Genomic DNA, 20,167 nt, shown 5'->3' with positions numbered 1-20,167 from the left:
TATATATATATTCTAAAATTGCCATCAATTTAAGACTGAGTATACTTATTACTACATTATTTCCAAGGCTGAGTTGAAGAATGCAATTAGGCGGAATAAAGAAGTGATCATGTTTTCCTATCTTGAAATAAGAATCTTACCGGAGCCTTAGTTAAAGATGGCTTTGAGGGAGCAGTTCCAGGTTTTAATCCTGATGCTGTGGTGACTGGGGCTGAAACATAGCTCCCTGGGGTAGAAACTTGCCCAGGTGTGACCACTGGCACACCTGACAAACCAGTTGTTCCTAATGGCAAACTGGTTGGTGGTAAGCAAGTACTTGTAGTAGAAGTCATAAGTTTACTTGGTGCTACAGCAGTGGTAGGGATTCCTGGTGTGATGGTAGTCTCTACTACCAGTGATGATTCTAGTGAGACAGAGGCATGCTGAGCTCCAGATGAGCTGTGTTCGCTAAAGAGAGATCGCAGCTTTTCTTCTAGAGTTTTTATGTCATCAATCCCAGGAGCTTTGGGTTGGGTATCAGTATCTATTTCTGGACAGTGTGTGTGGGGCTGGTTGAGAAGCAAGGCTGGCTGAGGCTGACTATGAATGAGTGTCTGCTGTACAGCAGGAACACTGGAAACAGGCTGTATCAAGGGTGGGATACTAGGTACTTGGGGTAATAAAGGTGTAGAAGTAGGTCCTGTTGTTTGAGGAAGGACAGGAGTAGAAGCTACAGCTGATGGGATGGCCAAAGGATGCAGTCCACCAGGCTGCAAAACAAAAGTAGCCACTCCTGTTCCAGGGGAGGAAGAAGATGGTGCAGAAAAGGACAAGCTGTCTGGTGTTTTATCTAATAAGTGTGCACTAACCACCACTGTTTCAGCTGTAGTAGTAGCAGAGGCGCTGCTGCTAAGAGAGGGCTGTGAAATTATGCTTGTGAGTGGAGTGGTAGCAGAAACAGATGTCACTGTGGCCGTCTCAGTAGTACTACCTGCTGCCTGCTGAGATAACACAGTTGGAGGCTTGGCACCTGAGGCAGCTGCATTGCCCAAGGCAGAAGCTGAAGCTGCTGAAACTGTTATAGAAGAAAAAGTGCCTGTACTAGGAACAATGCTCCCAGATGTGAAGGCCTGAACTGGCTGGGATGTTGTAGGCACTGAGATAACTGCAGGTACAGTGATATTTGACACCACACTGGAGAGTACTGGTGACTCAGACACAGGTGGTTCAGGAGGACCACTTAAAGTTACATTTGTGCTGGTGGCAATTCCAGCAATCCCTTTTTCAGTGGGTGCTATAACCTCAGGCTGTACTACTGATGTGGAAACATCATGAAGAGGGCTGCTTGTTATAGGGACTGATATTGAAGGAGTGGGTGCTCCAGTGGTTGGAGGTCCTCCAGCAGCACTTCCCAAGAAAGGAGGAAATGTTGGTCCCATTTGACTAAAGTCTGGAGGTGCTGTACTGGGTCCTTCAGTCATCTGAGTACGTTTAAGTTCAGAAAATGCCTGCTGGAGACTGAGGGATGAGGCAGAATGAGACAAGTTCATTCCAGGGCCCTGAGATGTGGGGGCAGCAACTGCAAAGGAAAACAAAAATATATGAATCAATCCATTTTAAAAAAGACAGATTCAGAAGATTGTCATAATAACCCATTTCTGCACTGCTCACAATGCCATTAATCATCAAGGTTTAAAAATTTTCTCAAGGAGATGACAGACTCTAAAACAGCAAAGTCAAATAGTAGTTTGATCAAATTAAGTCAGTTTGTATGAATATCTTTTTTGGAAAACAAATGAACATGGAGTAACCTGAAAACATATACGGCAGTTCTAAATTCAGAAACAAACATATACTAAAGTATCTAGTATAGGTTGTATCTACTATGGTTGACTTTTCCTTTAATCCTATTTATTTCTCTCCTCCATGTCTATTGTTTAGAGATGCTATAGGATTTACGTAAGTACTTGGCAGAATCAGTCTTTACCTGTATCTGCTACTTCACTGGTGAAGACTTTTGATTCTCGTAATCGACTTTCTGGCACAGGACTTACTATAAACCTCCTTCCGGCTGAATGAACAACTTGAGTTAAAGAATTAGCAGGAACACCTTGACAAAAAGAAATAAACCACTTAATTGTATCACTATTACATGTACTGTTACCAACACGATGCTGCAAGATTTCATTTTTAGTGCACAAAACTTCTTAAATTAAAGGTTAAAAATAAGAAAAGGAAAGAAAAATTCACCTATTTGTTGTGGCATGGAAGATGCAGGAATTGGTTTTTTGAACCCTCCTTCCAATTTCTACAAAAGACAAAAGTAATTAAATTCATTCTGAAATGAAACTGCAATGATTAGGCAAACACATCATCACATAAGAGGAGAACATGATACTTGTTATTTTGCATGACAAATTTAGCACCATAAATATACTTCAAACAAGCAAAGCTTCTTTATGTGAATGGTGAACCTACCTGAGAACCTGAAAAGCTATAGTCATCCTTTCCTTGTAGACTCTCCAGTCCCTGGTCACCCTCTGGTTCCACACTGACATCCTCACTGAGCATTTCATCAGCTTTCTCAATAATTTCCCGTACTTGATCCACAAATGACTCTCTCTCTATTGCTAGAATAAAGTCATTGTTCACCTGTAAAAGATGTGTGGTATCTGTCTGATTAATATGGCACGTTAAGCTTTAAGTCCATCCATCTACCATGTTTATGACTACACTACCTGCACATCTATTGCATTATTACTTATTTGGTATCTAAGTGAGCTCTTGTATTTTTAAGAACTTCAACACTTAGATACATCCTAGACAAAAACATCTTTGGACAACAGGCTGAAATGTTCTCATTATATAGTCATACCAGAATAGATACATACCTGTAATGATACACATGGATCAAAAAACATGGATAGCTGCTTAGGGAAATGGATATTCATAACACGTAATAGGGAAAAATCTGCAACTCCAAATGGAACTTACCATAATTGTTGCAATCTCCTCAGGGTTGTCACCATCTAGGTCAAACTTGAACGTAACCATTTTCCGGTTATGTGTCTCTAATTGACATTCTACTACCCGGTCTCCTTTATTTGAAACCTAAAAAAAGAAAGGAAAAAGTACTTTACTTCAAAAGATTATCTTTAGCTTTATTACCAAATTTGAGAAAAGTCATTCAGATTAACACTCGAACTTAAGTCTCAAGATGCAGTGTCATCACTTTTCCCCGAAGCACTAATTGTCTGTCTTTTTAGCAAAAACAAACCAACCTCTGAGAAGAAATAAGCTTTTCAGCTACTTATTCATCTTCCATTAGAGTCTGGAAGTTGCAATAAACTGAAACTACTCTTTTTCTAAAAGGTAAATACTGCTGGGCTTGGTGGAGCATGCCTGTAATTTCAGGAGGCCAAGGCAGAAGGATTATCGAGTTCAAGGCCAGCATGGGCTACACAGTGAGTTCAAAGGCAGCTTGACCTGAGACAGACAGACAGACAGACACACAGACACACACACACACACACACACACACACACACACACACACACACACACACACACACACACACACACAATGTGCCTTACCAGAGATATGGAATTTAAGAATATTATTTGGGTAATCAGAAGATTTTAAAATTTGCTATTACAGCTTGATGAACTGTATTTTCTATTTTTTTCCATCTGAAAAATGTGACATTCAACTGAAAGGATTTATGCACATTATATGAGAAGAATGCTGCATAAATTATGTATGACACACAGATATCTTTATAAAATGATTTGGATTTAACAGTCTTTAAAATTCTTTTGAGTGCCAAACTTCTTTAACAATAGAAAGGCCATAAATCAACAATACTTACATTTAAAATTCTTAACTTTGGACGTGAAGTCTTTTCATGACGTGAGCGACTTCTTACAGATTTTCGATAATGCCGTTTTGTTGTTCTTCCTTCATGCCGTCCACTGGATGATGGAGCATTCTCGTTGCCATCACTCATACCTGAAGCAACATCTGAATGCGCACTTTGAAAAAAAAAATTCAGTTTATAATATGAAGCTTACAGGTCTGATATTTCAACATTTCATACCATCCTCCTTACAAATCAGAGGAGAATTTGAATTGTACATACCTATCTACAGAGGAAACCAAGTTGACAGGTTGGATAGGTTGTGGCTGTGTTACTGGAACTGGCTCTGGGGGAGCAATCTGAGAGACTCCCTGAGTACTCTGTGAATGAAAAGAATTAATTCAAATCTTTTGGGTAATACACTGCATTTATTATTTACCACCCCCAATAAGCTCTCTTTACCAATTTTCCCCCTTGAGTTCCTCCCTTAAGATCTAGAAGCAGTAAATTTACTCACTAGGAAATTTCAATATTAAGCATCTATAGACAGTGATCTCAAAATTCCAAAGGAAGTTTTTAAAGCTAGTTTCTGGTGTAGACTGCATGGTGCAAGGTCAGCCAACCTATTTGCTAGGCAGTGTGAAACTAACTTGCCATGCAGCTAGCATCTTATCAGAAGTGTGCAATAGGGTAGGCAGAGCAAAATGCAAAGATGAACTCAGATCTTTCTCGTAGAATGGCAAAAATGACTGCTGAGAGAACAGCAGGCTGATATTCTTATGACTGCCAATGGCAAGAGTTTGTGGAAGGATAAGAATAATGGCTAAAGTACTAGCTAGAGAAGTGAAGTGCTAATAAGGTTTATCTCCAGGCACACTCACTTCCCAACAGAACAGCCAGTGGCAACAAGGCCCCCGCAATGGCATTTCATTCTGCTGGAAAAAAAAGTCATTCAGAAATTAGTTTGACATAGTCTCCAGATGAGTTCTAAACTAGGGGAGCCTATTTTTCTTATTATTTGTTTTTAATCCCACATATATGTTTCATAAAAAAACATGCAACAATTTAATTTACCTCCAGAACTGCTTGCTGGGAGGATGTAGTGGGGGGTTGTGCTAAACTCACTGCTGGTTGGGACACTTGAACCTGTCCTCCTACACCGCCCATAGGAACCAAAAGATTTGATTCCACATAAGGCTGCACCACTGGAGGAAAGTAACCTGGTGTAGCCAATGCTTCTGTCGGCATAGGAGGGGACAGAACTGTAGAATGAATGCAAACAGAAGCCATGTTGGAAGAAGGAGCAATATTTGAATCTCCTGGGTATTGTGGTGGCAGTCGAGGTGGGAAGCCCTGCGACAGAAATGAGGAAGGTTAGTCAGTACAGGTTGGGACATCAAATTAGCAAATCAGCAAGACATGCCAAAAGGTGGGAGTGGGATGCACACAGCAAAGAATATTGTCTTACTAAAGATCATTCTTGAAATGTTAGATTAGTTCCAATCCAGAGACAGCACTCAATTATCATACTTTAAACTGCAAGGTTTTGTTCCCCTTCCCCTGGAGATTTTTTTGGGGAGGGCTGGGGGGGATTTGAGAAAGTAAGTAGTCCAGGCTGGTGTCCTTGAACTTGAAATCTTTCTGCCTCAGCCTCTGGAGTGCTCAGAGTACAAATATGCCCCACCATGCCCAGCTCTGGAGACTGCATGAAGCTGATAGACTTAATTCCTTTTAGAAAGGTTATCTATTTTCTAGCAAATCTTACATGAAGAATAAAGGTGTCAGTCATTCCAGTCTTATTATGGAATGCTCATCTTCTAAACCTAAACCCGTAAGTTTTATTGATACTGCACTGTCTGTTCTATTCACACCATCTATACATATCCAAATAAATGCAGTCTGATGTACTGTATTTAAACCATATCTAATATTCTCCAGCTTACAAAGAATATGGAGAGTATTATTTTTCTCCCAAGTTGCATCCTGGGTGAGTCATCAGACATCATCACTCTATTTTTTCTCAGAATTTTGTTAGCTTTTCTAGTTGAGATCAGCAACTTTTGTTATTGTTATTCTGACACTCAATTACTAGATTTTCAAGTTCTTGCTGATCTGACCTTCTACTAATGCCCTTCTTTTTTGCTAGTTAACACAATACCTGGTATAGAACATCTCCAGAGGGAAGTGTAACCTCAGCAGCTTGTCCAAGGTTAGCTGGTATTCCCATGGACTGAACTGCTGATTGTAGGAGCTGTGGGTGAACTTGACTTGGCAGCTGAGTCACAGGCTGCAGAAGAGTTGGAAGCTGACTAGGAACCACAGTTGATGCCCCTGGGACTGCAGCTGATGTAGCAGATGAAGCCAAGGTGAGCAGTGGCTGATTAATGCCAGCTGCCATTGTGATGGGAAGGGATGAAAAACCTGTCTGAGCCGTAGACACATGAGGAGTTGATATAGGAATCTGAGAGACAGGGTACTGTGAGAGTAAAGTGGGGAGTGGCTGTCCCATAGAGAGAAAATGAGCACCAGAGTGGACTGGAACTGAGGGTTGTGTCGAAATTGAGATCTGAGGTTCGCCTTGGACAGTTGGTGCTGGCTGGGAAACTGGAAGCTGGGAAAGTAAAGAAAAACAAAACAGACTTTTTTTTAAAAGCAAGGCTGCCAAAAGCAAGAACTAAATTTTAGCTAAAAAGATGGAAACAAACAAAACCCTGCATATATTAGTGTAAGTTAATACGCCATGTAAGAATAAGGAAAGGATAGCAGGAGAAACAAAGACTAGTAAACTGGCTTCTGTTCTAAACCTTTCACTGTCAAAATATTTGCAAAAAATTACCAAAAACTTTGCTAACGTTTCATTGTTAACAATAGGCAAGGATTTCCACAGGCAAGGGTTTTTTGCTGATAGCTTTTAACAGCTTTTTTGGCATGTACTTCATATACCATAATCCACTGGCATATCTGTTGTTATTAAACCCATTTAAATCTATTGCTATTCAAGCAATTAATGAAATTCAAATGCAACTTTTTTCCCAGTAGGATTCATCTTTATTTCTTCTAAAATTCTTAGGTCTAAAAAAAAAAGCATGTATAAAACACATTTCATGGACTCTAGGAAAAAGTCTTCCCTGTCATTTAAACATTTGAGAAACAGGAGTATCTCTTAAAACTGATGATTTGTCAGTGTATACTCTTTGGTACAAAAAATAATAGTGCATTTTAAAGGCAACACTATTTTAGGTATGATGAAATATGACAGTAACAAGACACTGTGCACATACAAGCACAATGGTACCCAAAAATAAAATTGAAAAAGGTCATTCAGAAAAGCGTACTTCCTACAGGGCACTTTTTAAGTGATTAGAACTACTTAAAAAACAAACAAACCATCATTCCACATAAGGAGTTTGACAGTATGACTTACTGTCAGCAATGAGAGGAAACAGCAGAAATCTACATGAAAATAAAGCACAGCCGCAAACCTAGAACATCATAAAATTAACCATTTCTAGAGAATGTCACAGGTTCAGTTACTTAAGCACCATTATTTAACCCATTAGTGTAATACCTGTAACTATTTTATACTGATAATCCTAAAAGTGAAATTTTTTTATTGTCACTGATGTCATTATATACTCATTTACATTAAACAATACATATAAGCAAATGTAGCAAGTTTTATATCATTTCAGTGAGATTAAGTCCAATAAATATTTCACTATTAGAAGAGCAGAAATTACACAGAGAACAAGTTACATGAAGATCCCTTTTAGCATCTTTTCAGAAATCAAGAGTTTACCTGTTTTCCCGTTGACACTTGAGGCAAGACCTGTGGAGCTTGAGGCTGACTCACTGGCTGTGCAGTAGTGGCCTCAGTGGAGGTTGCTGTCTGTGTAAGTGAATACTGTACTGTCTGTTGAGGAAGGGCTGTCTGCTGTATTCCCTGCTGCTAAGATGAAAATATAATGATTCAGTTGTTTTTGTTGCTTTGTTTCTGAAAAGAGTCTCACTATGTTGCCCAAGCTGGCTCCAATCTCCTGGGGCTCAAACTACTCTCCTGCCTCAGCCTTCTCAGTAGCTGACCTACAGGCATGCACCACCATGTGTGGTTCATGATTCAGTTTTACTTCAAAGCATTAATAGCATGTTTCTAAGGAGTACAGTTAAAGCCTTCAACATTTCTAAGTGGTAATAATTTTAGTAATTTAAAAATGCAGGGCCGGGGATTTAGCTCAGCGGTTCGGTGGCCTGCCTTGCAAGCGCAAGGACCGGAGTTCAATCCTCAGTACCAAAAAAGAAAGTAAATAAATAAATAAAAATGCAAATTCATCAATTCCCTTTACATGTTTTCCTCTGATGTTCTCTGTGCTGATGCCATGCAAAAACTCAAGTTTTCTCTAATGTTCTTCCTCTAGCGTTGTGATGCTATCATTATAATTAATCAATATCCAAAACTCCACTGGTCCTTCACCCAATTTCACCCTCACCAGCAAGCCTTTCAAAGACATTTAGATAACATGTCCAGTTTGTCAACTGTATAGTTATGTTAATTACTGCTACAAAATAATGAGAAAAGTATTGAGTTTCAAACCACAAAGTAGTTTCCAATTTTAGCTTTACTGCTTACTAGGTGTAGTATCACTGCATATTATTACAAAATTGCTCGTTTTAGTAGAAAAACGAAATTTCCTTTTTTGAAAGCAAGAACACTACCATTGTACTTATAGTGGGGCAAAAGGAATGACATCTGGGAATTAACCATGTGAGAGGTGTGGACATATAATTATACCCAAATACTAAACTTCGTAATAAATCAACCAGACAAAACAGGACTATCATTCTAATACTAGAGCCCTTCTTCTGCCTAAAAAAAATCTGAATTTTATAGAGGACTTTTAAGACTCTGTTATACTTATAACTAATTTATTTTTCTTTTTAAATACATACCAACACCTGTTTATAAATATTTTAACTAGTGTTTCTAATTATAAAGTTAAAAATATACCCTAATCCTATTTGTGGTTTGGTACATCACTTTTATGGATTTTTTTCCCTAGGTATTAGTGTCATTTACACACAGGTGTATTGTTGTTGTTGTTGGGAAAAACAAAACAAAAACACAATCATCCAAATAACACTAATCTAATAATAAACATTATGGTTGTTTGAATTTTTTTGCGACTTAAAATAATGCTCTGATAGCATTCTGTGTCCTGATATATACATACAATAAATGGGTTACCACTTGTACAATGAATGACAAGCTATTTATTTTGCCTTTATCATGTATATAGTCATCCTAAAGTCTATCTTGAATTTGGTAAGTAATAATCTAGAGTAACATTTTTGCTCTTGTATTTACTCCTTCTTTCCTAACTATATAAATTAAAATTACCAGCGCTGGAGGTTTTGCCCACCTGGCAAGCACAAGGTCCTGAGTTCAATCCTTGGTTCCACCAAAAAAAACAAACAAAGCAAAAAACAAACAAACAAAAAAGCCCCACCAAAAATATTGTGAAATATAAGGGCAAAAGCAGTCATGTTTGTTTTGTTCCTATTTAATTATTCCTAACAGTATATTCTTACTTTACCATTCAGGAGCTGTTGAACTACACAGAAACTTTCTCCCCAAATTAAGATATCATAGGTAGACAACACAGGTAACTCTGCATATCAGACCATTACTTCATTTTCCCATTGAAATAGAACAAAAACCCACAATTTGGGGGGGGGGCGGTTAGTTTTTTGTTATAGGCTCTCACTTTGTAGTTCAGACTGGCCCTGAACTTACTATATGTAGCCCAGGTGATCCTTCTGCCCCTGCCTCCTGAGTGCTGGAATTACAGTTGTGAGTCACCACGACTGGCTCAGACAATATGTTTTGCTAACAGAAATATATTTAAACATTAAGGAACATGAATGAAATATGTAAAATTATCTAACGCATTAATTTTTATTTAATTAGATCAGTTATGTAAAACGAATTAATTCAGAAATACTGTTCCTCTTCCTTCAAACTCTTCAAATATAAGACATCAACATCTTTATTTTTACTCTATGGATGCTCTGGCAGTTTTCCAGCAAAACAAAACACTTTCCGTTTAAGTTGTCTTGAGGTAGAATCTGACGTGATAGGTTCCTGTTGTTATCATTGCTATTATAGGTGGATTCTTTTCATTTGTATCATAGTTTAATATTCATTCAAACTTTGCATAACTTCTTAAAAGGATCTTTAAACAAATTATTTATAATGATATACAGAGCCAGGCATGGTGGTGCCACACCTGTAATCCTAACACGTGGGCTTGAGGCAGGAGGACTCCTGCAAGTTCAAGGCCAGCCTGAACTAAACAGTCAGATCCTGTCCAAAAAAACCCACAAAAACTGGGATTAGTAATACCCTATCTCTAAGAATAGAGGCTTTAATTTCTTATATATAAAACAAAACAGTTGTATCACATTTAAGGTTTCTATAGGTACATTTGATCTCACCTATTTTCCTTAATTTCATTAACATTTTGGGGTTGTTCAAAATAAAGGACAATGAGAATTCTGTAATATGAGTATAAAGATTTAAATACATGGTAATTCTCTTCTAAGGAATAAATCTGAAGGAAAAAATCCCATTATATACTATATTTGGTGATTCAGTAATCATAAAACCCCTGTCCCTTCCCAGTCTTATCAATTTATAATTATGCTCAAATCAACGTTTGGATTCTTAGCAACTCTTTCTTGAACTTACACTTTTACATATCTTTACATCCTAACTAAACCAAAATAAATGCATATTTGTTTCTGTCTCTTACTTTTTACTTTTGCTCATATTGCTTCTCTTCTCCTTTTAGGCCTAGAAAAATTCTTTATTCTTCCATCTGAATCTATCTTATAGTCAAAGGCTAACATACCATCTCTATGTCTTCCACTCAGGAGAGGTCTTAACTCTTTTCTTTTGGGGTACTAGTTAAATGGTGAGCTGTGAAGTCAGGCTATTTAAGTTGTTTTCACTTCTTACAAGCTACCATGTAAGTTTAAGTAAATTGCTCAAACTTCTCCAGGATTCAGCTTCCCATTAGTAAAACAGAAATAATGATACTATCTACATTTATAGGATTTTTGTAGGGATTAAAAATATAGGTAAAATCCTTGCACATTGTACATGTTAGCTGTTGTCTGTTTTGTAGACATATATACATATATGTTTAATGCATTATTTAGGTTCCTTAAGAGCAGTTATTCATTATCCAGTCCATCTTGATTAACCTATAGTATCTAAACTCCATAAGAAAAAAAAAACTATTTGGCTTGGGATGGAGGGAATAAGATTGAAAGACTGTACACCACATTCTCTCCTTCTTTGCTTAAGACAAATGACAGATATCTTATGTCAGTAAAGTATTTTAGTAGTATTTTATTATAAATATTTAGTATTTGGGTAGGACCAAAAAAGATGGTGATCTGCTTGTGCTAATCAACACCATTTATAGTCAAGAAGGGATGTTAAACACAGCAGGCCAGCCTCAGGATTTACAGAAACTTTATGAAGCCATTTCAGTTTTCATTGTGTATCATCTGTTGGCCTTGGCTGCTTGATGCAAAATGTACACATGCCTCAGTTGAATAGAAAAGGAAGAATACTCTATAGCAGAGATGCTAAACCTTTAGGCTTTCAATGACACAAACAGCATGCTGTGGCATGCATGCCATAAGTTTGTCACCACTGCTTACAGGTACTCTTACAGAAAAGAACTGTTTACTAGAATAGCTCACAGCCTTGCTTACAACCACAAAGTTTCCCAGTTTAAGAGAGTTATTTTCGCAGCTTTTTAAAAGTTTAAAAAAATTTTTTTGTTACCAGGGATCCAACTCAGGACCTTGCACTTGCGAGGCAGGCGACGGCACCACTGAGCAAAATCCCATGCCTGAGAGTTATTTTTGGTACAACATTAAGATACAGCACACCAGGGCAGGGCCTGGGATTTAGCTCAGTGGTGCCGGTGCCTTGCCTCACAAGTGCAAGGTCCTGAGTTGGATCCCTGGTACCACCCCTCAAAAAAGAAAGAAAGAGCATACCACTGTAACTTTTTTTTGATTAAGCCCAAGGAATGTGAAGTTATATCCCCAGCTCTTTTTTAAATTTTTCTTTCTGAGACATTGTCTTGCTAATAAATTGTCCAGGCTGGCTTTGAACTTGTGATCCTCCTGCTTCAGCCTCCAGAGCAGCTTGAATTATAGGACAGTACCACCATAACTCTTGAGGTCTGTATTACACAGTGGTTTAAATTATTCGAAAGAGCTAGTAAATACTAAATTATGGCAAAAAGTATTACTTCCTTGCAAATCATTACTATTAACTGATATCAGTAATAAACTGTATTTAATTTTAAAATGAACAATTTTACTGCATATAAGCATTATACTAATCTCTCAAGTTTCTTTGATCTTTTGGAACAAACTTTAAAAAAATCACAAATTTAATAAAAAATCTTCCAATATTATCTGCAGTAGTTGTTCTTTAGGCTTTCATTCAATACCTCTGAGCATAAAATCTGATACTATCACCCCACAGAGCAGAAATAATTTTAGAAGAATTTAGGACTATTAGTCATGTACAATGAAAAAATGATGTCATAAGTAGAAACAAAGTGGTCTTTGTACTGTTTACGTGTATAATCAGTTAAGAAAGTAGATAAATTATATCAGTAACAATGATTCTTTTAAAAATGCTACTGAACACAAAAATTTAGGCTTAATTTTTCTTTCAAAATCTTAGGAAGCCATTTATATCAGGAATCTCACAAAAAATGTAAAACAGTATTTTGGCCATAACTACTAATCATAAAATATAGTAAGGCATTGTTCTCACCTGCTGAGGATGTTGGATGGGTTGGGAAGATGGAACCCCTGCTAAGCTACTTGAGGATGGCTGGCCCTGGCTCTGCCCCTGTGCCTGAATGAAACAAGTGAACATAACAAATTAGAGAAAGCCTAAGGTTATGCATATACAGGTCAGACTTTGCAATAAAAACTCCTGAGAAGTTTGCTTGATCAAAACAAAACATTAGCTTGATTAAACATGTTTGGGAACAGCTTCTGGGGTATTTTTTTTTGAGAAAAATTTAAGAGTCTGGATCATACCTTAGAAAATTTCTGATCCCATCCAATGAGAAAATCACTGATAATTCAAACTGAACTTACCAATTATGCTCAGGGTATAATTTTAGCTGGCTAGAATAGTCAAATTCATAATAAAATTGCGATAGGAAGTTTAATAACCAGGAAAAGTGGTAAGACTATTAATGTAAAATAATTTTTAATCTGAACAATTAAAGAAAAAGATATTTGATACTGCTAATTCGGTTCTTTTCGCTACTTCTTATAGTGAGTGCCATAGTAACTTTTAGTAAAAATGCCAGAAATCTGTTAAAATCAACTGCTCAGTACCTAAAGCAATGGCTGTTACCCAGGGATCATGTGTCATTACCTACAGCAATTTTCAGATGTCAAAACTGGGAGATATGGCTGTTGCTAGCATCTGGCAGTCAGAGACCAGGAATGCTGCTAAATATTTTGCAATGCATGGAAGAGCCTACGCCCTCAAGACAAAAAATTATCCAATCCTGAAAGTCACTCCTACTGTGTCTGAGAAACCCTGACTAGAGTGTTCCAATAAGAAGTCTAAATTAAAGCCGGGCATGGTGGTGCATGCCTGTAATCCCAGCACTCAGGAGGTTGAGACAGGAGAATCACTGAGTTCAAGACCAGCCTGGGCTACATAGTGGGTTCCAGGTCAGTCTCAACTACACAGTGAGACCCTGTCTCCAAAAAAAAAAAGGGTCTAAATTAAAATAAATGAGAAAATGAAAAACGAATATTGGATTATATATTGAGGCAGGTTAAGGAAACAAACAGCTACTACCTTTGTTGTTCCATTTCAATTTAGAGGAGGTTCTTTGAAGCTTAATATGGATATATCTACCCCATCCCATTGTGGCTTAACCTTAAGTATTCATTTTTTCCATGTAATATGTTTGTAAATTAACTATTTTGCATTTGAAATTTTACCTTGGAAAGTTTAAAAAGGAATGGCTGCTAATTCATTAATATTTACATTATAAACTACCAACATGAATCTGATGTGACTATACAGCATACCCATGCAGTATAGTTTAAGTTTCTGGATCTTTTTGCTTCTTAGTGCTATGCTAAGTAATTGATACTTTATGTATACTTTTGGAATTCTTTATGCCTCTGATGAGGAAGAACATGGGAAGAAAGTAAGAAGAACAGATAGTACTTTATAAAAGACTGGAATATTTGAAGATTAGAATAATGTCTTGAAATAGTTACATAGTCTTCTATGTAGATTTGTAAGATGTACATACATCCGATATATATCAGAAGAACATTTGAAATAGTCAACACTATTTAAGTTACCTAGTCATTACCTGCAAAAGTATATATGCTCATTTACATAAATAAATTTAAATTTGCTGAGAAAAAGACCTGAAATAGCCAATGTTCTTGATTTTGCAACATACGTCATAAAATTTTCAAACGAAAAACAATATACCTACCACCCATTAGCTCTAACTCGGTTGTTAAAATTAGAATCAGTCCTTAACTTTATGAATTAATATTTTATTTGGACATGATACATATTAACTGATGCTATTTTTAAAAGGCATCTTCATTTGTTAAGCCAAACTCCTAAGATATTTCCTTTTGCTGTCTTTTTAGGCTCCTCACACTAATGAACATCTTGTGCATTAATTCTTAATAGTACTCCAAAAAGAGTTTTCACTACCTTCCATTCACCTCACTTTATGAAAGTTACTCTTTTGTACTGTTTTTCAAAAAATTTGTTTATGGAAGAAACTTCTACTTCAATCTAGTACACCCAAATAATCAACCTTACACTATCCACAACTGCATTTTCACTACTACTTAAATATATTACATAAAAGGACAAAAGAACTTAATTTTGATGAATGATTAAAATTTTGGCTCTGGTATTCTTTTTTCTCCAAAGGCTGGCAAGTATTACAGGTAAATCCGGAGCTTCTGCTTCATATTTTGTTCTTAAATACAAGTAGTTTATGACCTCCAAAAGATGGGGAAACACTACTGAAAAAGATTAAACAATATTCCTCATAATTCCATGATTCAGAGAAATAAGGGATAGAAAATTTAAATATAATCGTGTATAATGGTTTAAAAGAACTATGGAAGTTTTCCTATAACCTGCGGATGGAGTGCAGATCCTCCTGAAGAAAATGAGGCAGATAAGACCTGCTGAGATGTGGTTCCTTGGGGGAAACAGAAGAAAAGTGGGGATTCTTGTAACATTGTCTGAGGCAGATGGATAAAGGGTAATGAGAAGTCAGAGCCAAAAGGTGCAGCTGTTCCCCCTGTAGGGGGAGGTGACTGAAAATCACTGGGATCTGATGAAGTGATTTGTGAGGAATCACTGGAATATTCTGGGCTTCCTATTGGCCAGTTCTGTCCGACAGGCTCTATCACAGAAATGGTCAGTTCTGGGGTTTGGTAATTACGCTGTTCTTCAGTCACAGGTTGCAAGTGGCCATGTAATCCAACTGACTGAGGAGGCGTTTCATCCTGATTTGAGTCCACTGCAACCTGTCGATTTCGGTAAGCACGTTGAGGCAAAATTCCACCTCCTTCTCCTGAAGAGGAGCTTGGTGTCTGAGCGTGAAATTCAAATACACAGTTGCTTCTGCTCTCGTTGCTGTGAGTTAACACAGCAGGTGCAGAATGAGGAACAAAGACGGGGTGAAATTTCAAACATGTAGCATCTGTACTGAGAGGTGAAGAAATACTAGAGAGGGAAGATCCTGGACTCAATCCAGAATCTAATCTTAAATTCTGAAGGTGTCCTACCAGGAAAGCCTGTCCAGATGGAAATTCAAAGACAGAACTTGAGGTAGGCCCCCCTCGTACTGGCTTCTGTTCAGGTATCTGTTTCATATGACTTGACAGTACTGCTGAGTTGCATGAAACACCCTCATACTGTTCTGCCACCTGGGTCTGGTAATGTACCCCAGCTAGATACACTGTTTCCTGAGGAATAAAATAACGAGCTTCTTCTGGAAGTACTAGTCCAGGTCTATAGTCACTGTAAACTTGAGTAGGCTCAGACATAGTAGGATGGACCTGTATCTCACATAACTCTCCGGTTACTCTACTTGCTGTAGGACCCAACATAACTACAGCCTCTGGTGTCCAGTTAGTTGGGCTGCCACCAGGTGGAAGAAGATTTTGGCCAACAGTCCTCAGCAGGGGTTGAAAGTGGCGAGTTTGGGCTTCCAGGAAGGAGGTGCTCTTACGCCGCTGGGAAATGGCTACTTTCGGTGGACAGGTGGGAGGTGGTGAAAAAGAAACTGGACGCTCATGAATAGTTGGGAAAAATAGCTGTGATTCTGGGTATGTTGGGGTCCCCCCACACGGATGCGCCATGGACTGAGGCTGTATCAACATGAATAAGACAAGTAATTCATACATTCATATGTTAAATTACATCAGGCATGCACATCTGGATAGTTTTGTGTAACCCTATAAAATAGTTACATTAAATTTATCATAAAGAAACAGCAATGCTTTGGAAATTATTTGTAGAGTAAAAAATCCATTAAATACATCCAGGGACGATAAAATTAATCTATGGGACTCTGCATTAGCTAAGAGCTGCTTTTCCACAACCTTCCTGTCCCAAAGTCAAAGGATGAATTAAACTTACTAAATGATTATTGTATTATATCCACAATTAATATGATTATTCCTAAGACAAGATTTTCATCAATGAAAAAGTTAAAGAATAAGCATTAAAATATAATAAGCCCAAATATTTTTATGATGCTAAGAAATATGCTTTAATTTAAGCTATTCATGTCATATTCTGTACTCTTACTATTCTATGCTGTGTTATGAGGCTTCAGTGCTATTTTTATGTCTTTTCACTAAAAGTCAGAGGAAATATTTGGTGGAGAGTATAAGACAAACTACTTGACTATGACAGTAATGTCTCTCCTGTCTATCCCAACTAGACATAGTTAATTGTTTCGTTGCATAAAATATGTTACAGATGCAAAATCACCAAATATCTACTTTTCTGAACATTGGTAAGGGCTGAACACCATGAATTTTTTGAGTCTCATAGCCAGGGTCCAAATCAGGTAAAATAGGTAATACACATGATAGGCAAGTTGATTTAACAGCACTTTTTGTTAAAGCAATTTTAAATTTATCATTGCCAAATATAAATGATACATGCTATGATTACTGTATTCACTATCATGGACTCCTTTTCAAAAGAGATCAGTTTCATTAGACTAATAGAGACCTCTATCATGTTTGCTAAGTGGCTCAGCTGTCCATAATACCTAAAAGAGGATTTCTATTTAAAATCAGAATGCTCATTTTACTGGTGTTTATCCAAGGTATGCCCTGAAATCATAAACACTATACATACAGTTAATTATTCTCTTAAATAAAAATCTAAAGACTCTGAAATTGCTAGCCCAGAGTGTTAACTATACTGTTTGACTGGAAAAGCAGCGGTAAGGTCCCACAGCACTTAAAACAACTGAAAAAGAGATTTTTCATACACATTAATAGAGTCAGAGAAAGCCAAACATACTATGTATGCATCTAATGTATTCACTGGAGTCAAAGCCCCATCTTATTCAACCCAAGCAAACCATTTAGTTGACTTTTAGTTTGCTGACATTATTCTACAAATGATTAAATCAAAACCAACTTTACTCCTCAAATATTCATCACTGACTGTGACAAAAATGGATTCACCCAGCTTTCTTACTATCCTTTAAGTATAAAGGGAGGAGAAAATATGTTTGGGTAATGTTTAATAGAGTTTGACAATGTTTATAAAATAGGTAATACATATTTTGCTATGATATGAAAATGCCAAAATTTTATGCTAGTGGAAGACAGGAAAACATAAAAGCTGTTTTATTGGGTATTTACTGTTATGTGCCAATGACATTGTAAATATTCTCTCTTTACTTCCTTGCTTTTATTCTCCCTTAAATCCTTATTTCAAAAATGTCTCCTATCGGAAGAACTGGTATCCTAACGGCATATTATATAACCAAGTTTCTACTTTACCTCTGTTCTCTATTTAATTTTACTACATTTCTTGTTGCCTGGATGTATTCATTGGTAATAATTTGTCATTTGTCAGGAAGTTTACAATTACATACAGTACTGACAAAGAGGGAAGGCAGGCTGGAGCGTCGATGCTTGCGCTGAGAGGCAGAGTGCATAGGCAGGACACTCTCCAATGCTTTAGAAAGCTTTTCGGCAAAAGTTTCCTCAGGGGCAGTCCGAAGGAGGGAAGGAGAAAGAGGTGCAGACAGCACTGGTGGTGGAGTGGAAGGAGCACTGGGAGAGATGCGGGACAGAAGGGGGACGGGAGAAAGATGGGGAACACAAACCGACATGCTACGGCCGCGACGAGGCTAAACAGAAAATAAACACACATGAAAAACACAGTACTTTGAAAACAAAATAACCAAATGTACAGTGATAACAAGACATAGTTAACATAAAGAAATGCTCCATATTCTGCAATGTCTGTTTTTTTTTTTCTAGGACAGATTTAATTCCCCAAGGCACACCTAGTATTCTCTCTGTTGAACTATAAGTTTTCATATGAATTATCATAACAAAATCTAAATATTCTGAAGAAAACACCAACTGTTATGAGTATGAATAAGAAAAAAATTGACTAAAGGGAGTGAGTAGGAAAAGCAATGAATATTAGCTTAGTTTCTGCAAATAGATTAAACAAGAAAATGAAAAGCATTTTACAAGATTGGAAAGTTTTAAGACTGGATTATTTTGCAGAGCTGTAGAAACTTGAGAACATGATTCTTGTTTCTATTTTAGAAGTTATCAGACTAAAAAAGTTGTTGGCTCACAGTATTTTATTTATTATACTTGCTATTATTCTCTACAAGGTAAAAAGTAATTATCTAGTAGGAAAAAGATTAGTTTTCTGGAAGAAATTCAAAACTGGATATAGGAAACATTCTGCACTTTTACTAATCAAGAGGAAAATAGGGCCAGGGATTTAGCAGTGGTTCCATCACCTGCCGCACAAGCGCAAGGACCAGAGTTCGAGCCCTGGTACCAAAAAAACAAGAGGAAAATAGCTTCAATTTCAATTTCCAAATAACTTAAAAGTTTTGGTAATATCAGAGAGACAACTTAGGTTTTTGGAAAGTCTGAGGTACCTTAGCAGAAATGGTTTAGCATAGGTACTGACACTATAAGGCTGCCTGAATCAAGTTTGTTAATTTCCCTTTAGATATTATGAACTGTGTGATTACATTTTCTTTTCCAAAATTGGCTCTGAGAAAACAGAATGCTTTGAGCCAAATTTGTTACCTAAAAGTATGTATGATGATTATTTACTTTATTCCAAAATTACACTTATAATTTTTACTGCATATCACTGTAAGCCATGATTAAGTTATTTCTGGAATGAGATAGGAATAGTTATAAATATCCTTAACGTTCTATATTCTTGGGGCCAGGGATTTAGCTCAGTGGTTCTGCCACCTGCCTGCCTCTCAAAGTGCAACCGGAGTTTGATCCCTACCCTGGTACCAGAAAAACAAAAAAAATCTATATACTTAACAATTCTTCATAATACCTCCACAGAACATTTAATTGCTGTTAAAAGGCAAGAAACAGTCTCTGCTTTTGGAACAAATAAATATTGTTATGTTAGTGGCTCAAATATTTAATGTCTTCTAAAGTGATGATCCCATTTCCTTTTCTAAAAGCAATCAATGTTCATAAGCATGTAATGAAGGAAGCCACGAGATTAAAAATAGTTTTAAAAAATCTAGTTAACAATGATTCAGAAAGCAATGAATTAGAACAAAGACAGAAACTGGTAAGAAATGGGACAAGTAGTACTTGTCAGAACACAGAAATACATTTCATATGCAATCTTTATAAAGTTCTAGCTAACCTAATTATGTCAAAGGTTAGAAAGTAAATTTAAAAAATTAGCACATTGGGTGTTGTGGTGCATGCCTATTATCCTAGCACTTGGGAGGCTGAGGCAGGAGGATCACCACAAGTTTGAGGCCAACCTGGGATTCATAGTGAGCTCAAGGCTAGCCTGAACTATACAGCAAGAGATCCTTTCTTAAAAAAAAAAAAAAAAAAAAAAAAAGCAAATTAGTAGTTCACCTTGTGTTATTGTAGCCATTCATTTTGAGACCCTAGCCAAAGCAGACTGATCAATGGACTCTGAAATAAATAAAATCTTATTTCAAG

General features: G+C 37.0%; 1 protein-coding gene across 1 annotated transcript in view; it reads right to left on the bottom strand.

Annotated features, from left to right (window-relative positions):
* The window catches only part of Wnk1 (WNK lysine deficient protein kinase 1), a 132,074-nt gene that overhangs the window by 21,493 nt on the left and 90,414 nt on the right, over positions 1–20,167 (bottom strand). Inside the window, exons 10-21 of the mRNA XM_010630660.2 lie at positions 15,080–16,321; positions 12,702–12,785; positions 7,635–7,784; positions 5,994–6,446; positions 4,910–5,188; positions 4,118–4,215; positions 3,848–4,010; positions 2,974–3,090; positions 2,458–2,631; positions 2,230–2,287; positions 1,967–2,089; positions 141–1,558 (exon numbers count right to left, since the gene is read on the bottom strand). Coding sequence (XP_010628962.1) covers positions 141–1,558; positions 1,967–2,089; positions 2,230–2,287; positions 2,458–2,631; positions 2,974–3,090; positions 3,848–4,010; positions 4,118–4,215; positions 4,910–5,188; positions 5,994–6,446; positions 7,635–7,784; positions 12,702–12,785; positions 15,080–16,321 — 4,359 coding nt within the window. The remainder of the gene's footprint in view (positions 1–140; positions 1,559–1,966; positions 2,090–2,229; positions 2,288–2,457; positions 2,632–2,973; positions 3,091–3,847; positions 4,011–4,117; positions 4,216–4,909; positions 5,189–5,993; positions 6,447–7,634; positions 7,785–12,701; positions 12,786–15,079; positions 16,322–20,167) is intronic.

The sequence above is a fragment of the Fukomys damarensis genome, unplaced genomic scaffold (genome assembly GCF_012274545.1).
Source record: "Fukomys damarensis isolate Sample0158 unplaced genomic scaffold, DMR_v1.0_HiC HiC_scaffold_5, whole genome shotgun sequence".
Lineage (NCBI taxonomy): Eukaryota > Metazoa > Chordata > Mammalia > Rodentia > Bathyergidae > Fukomys > Fukomys damarensis.
Note: the sequence above shows the minus strand (reverse complement) of the source record. Positions and strands in the feature narration are given on the sequence as shown.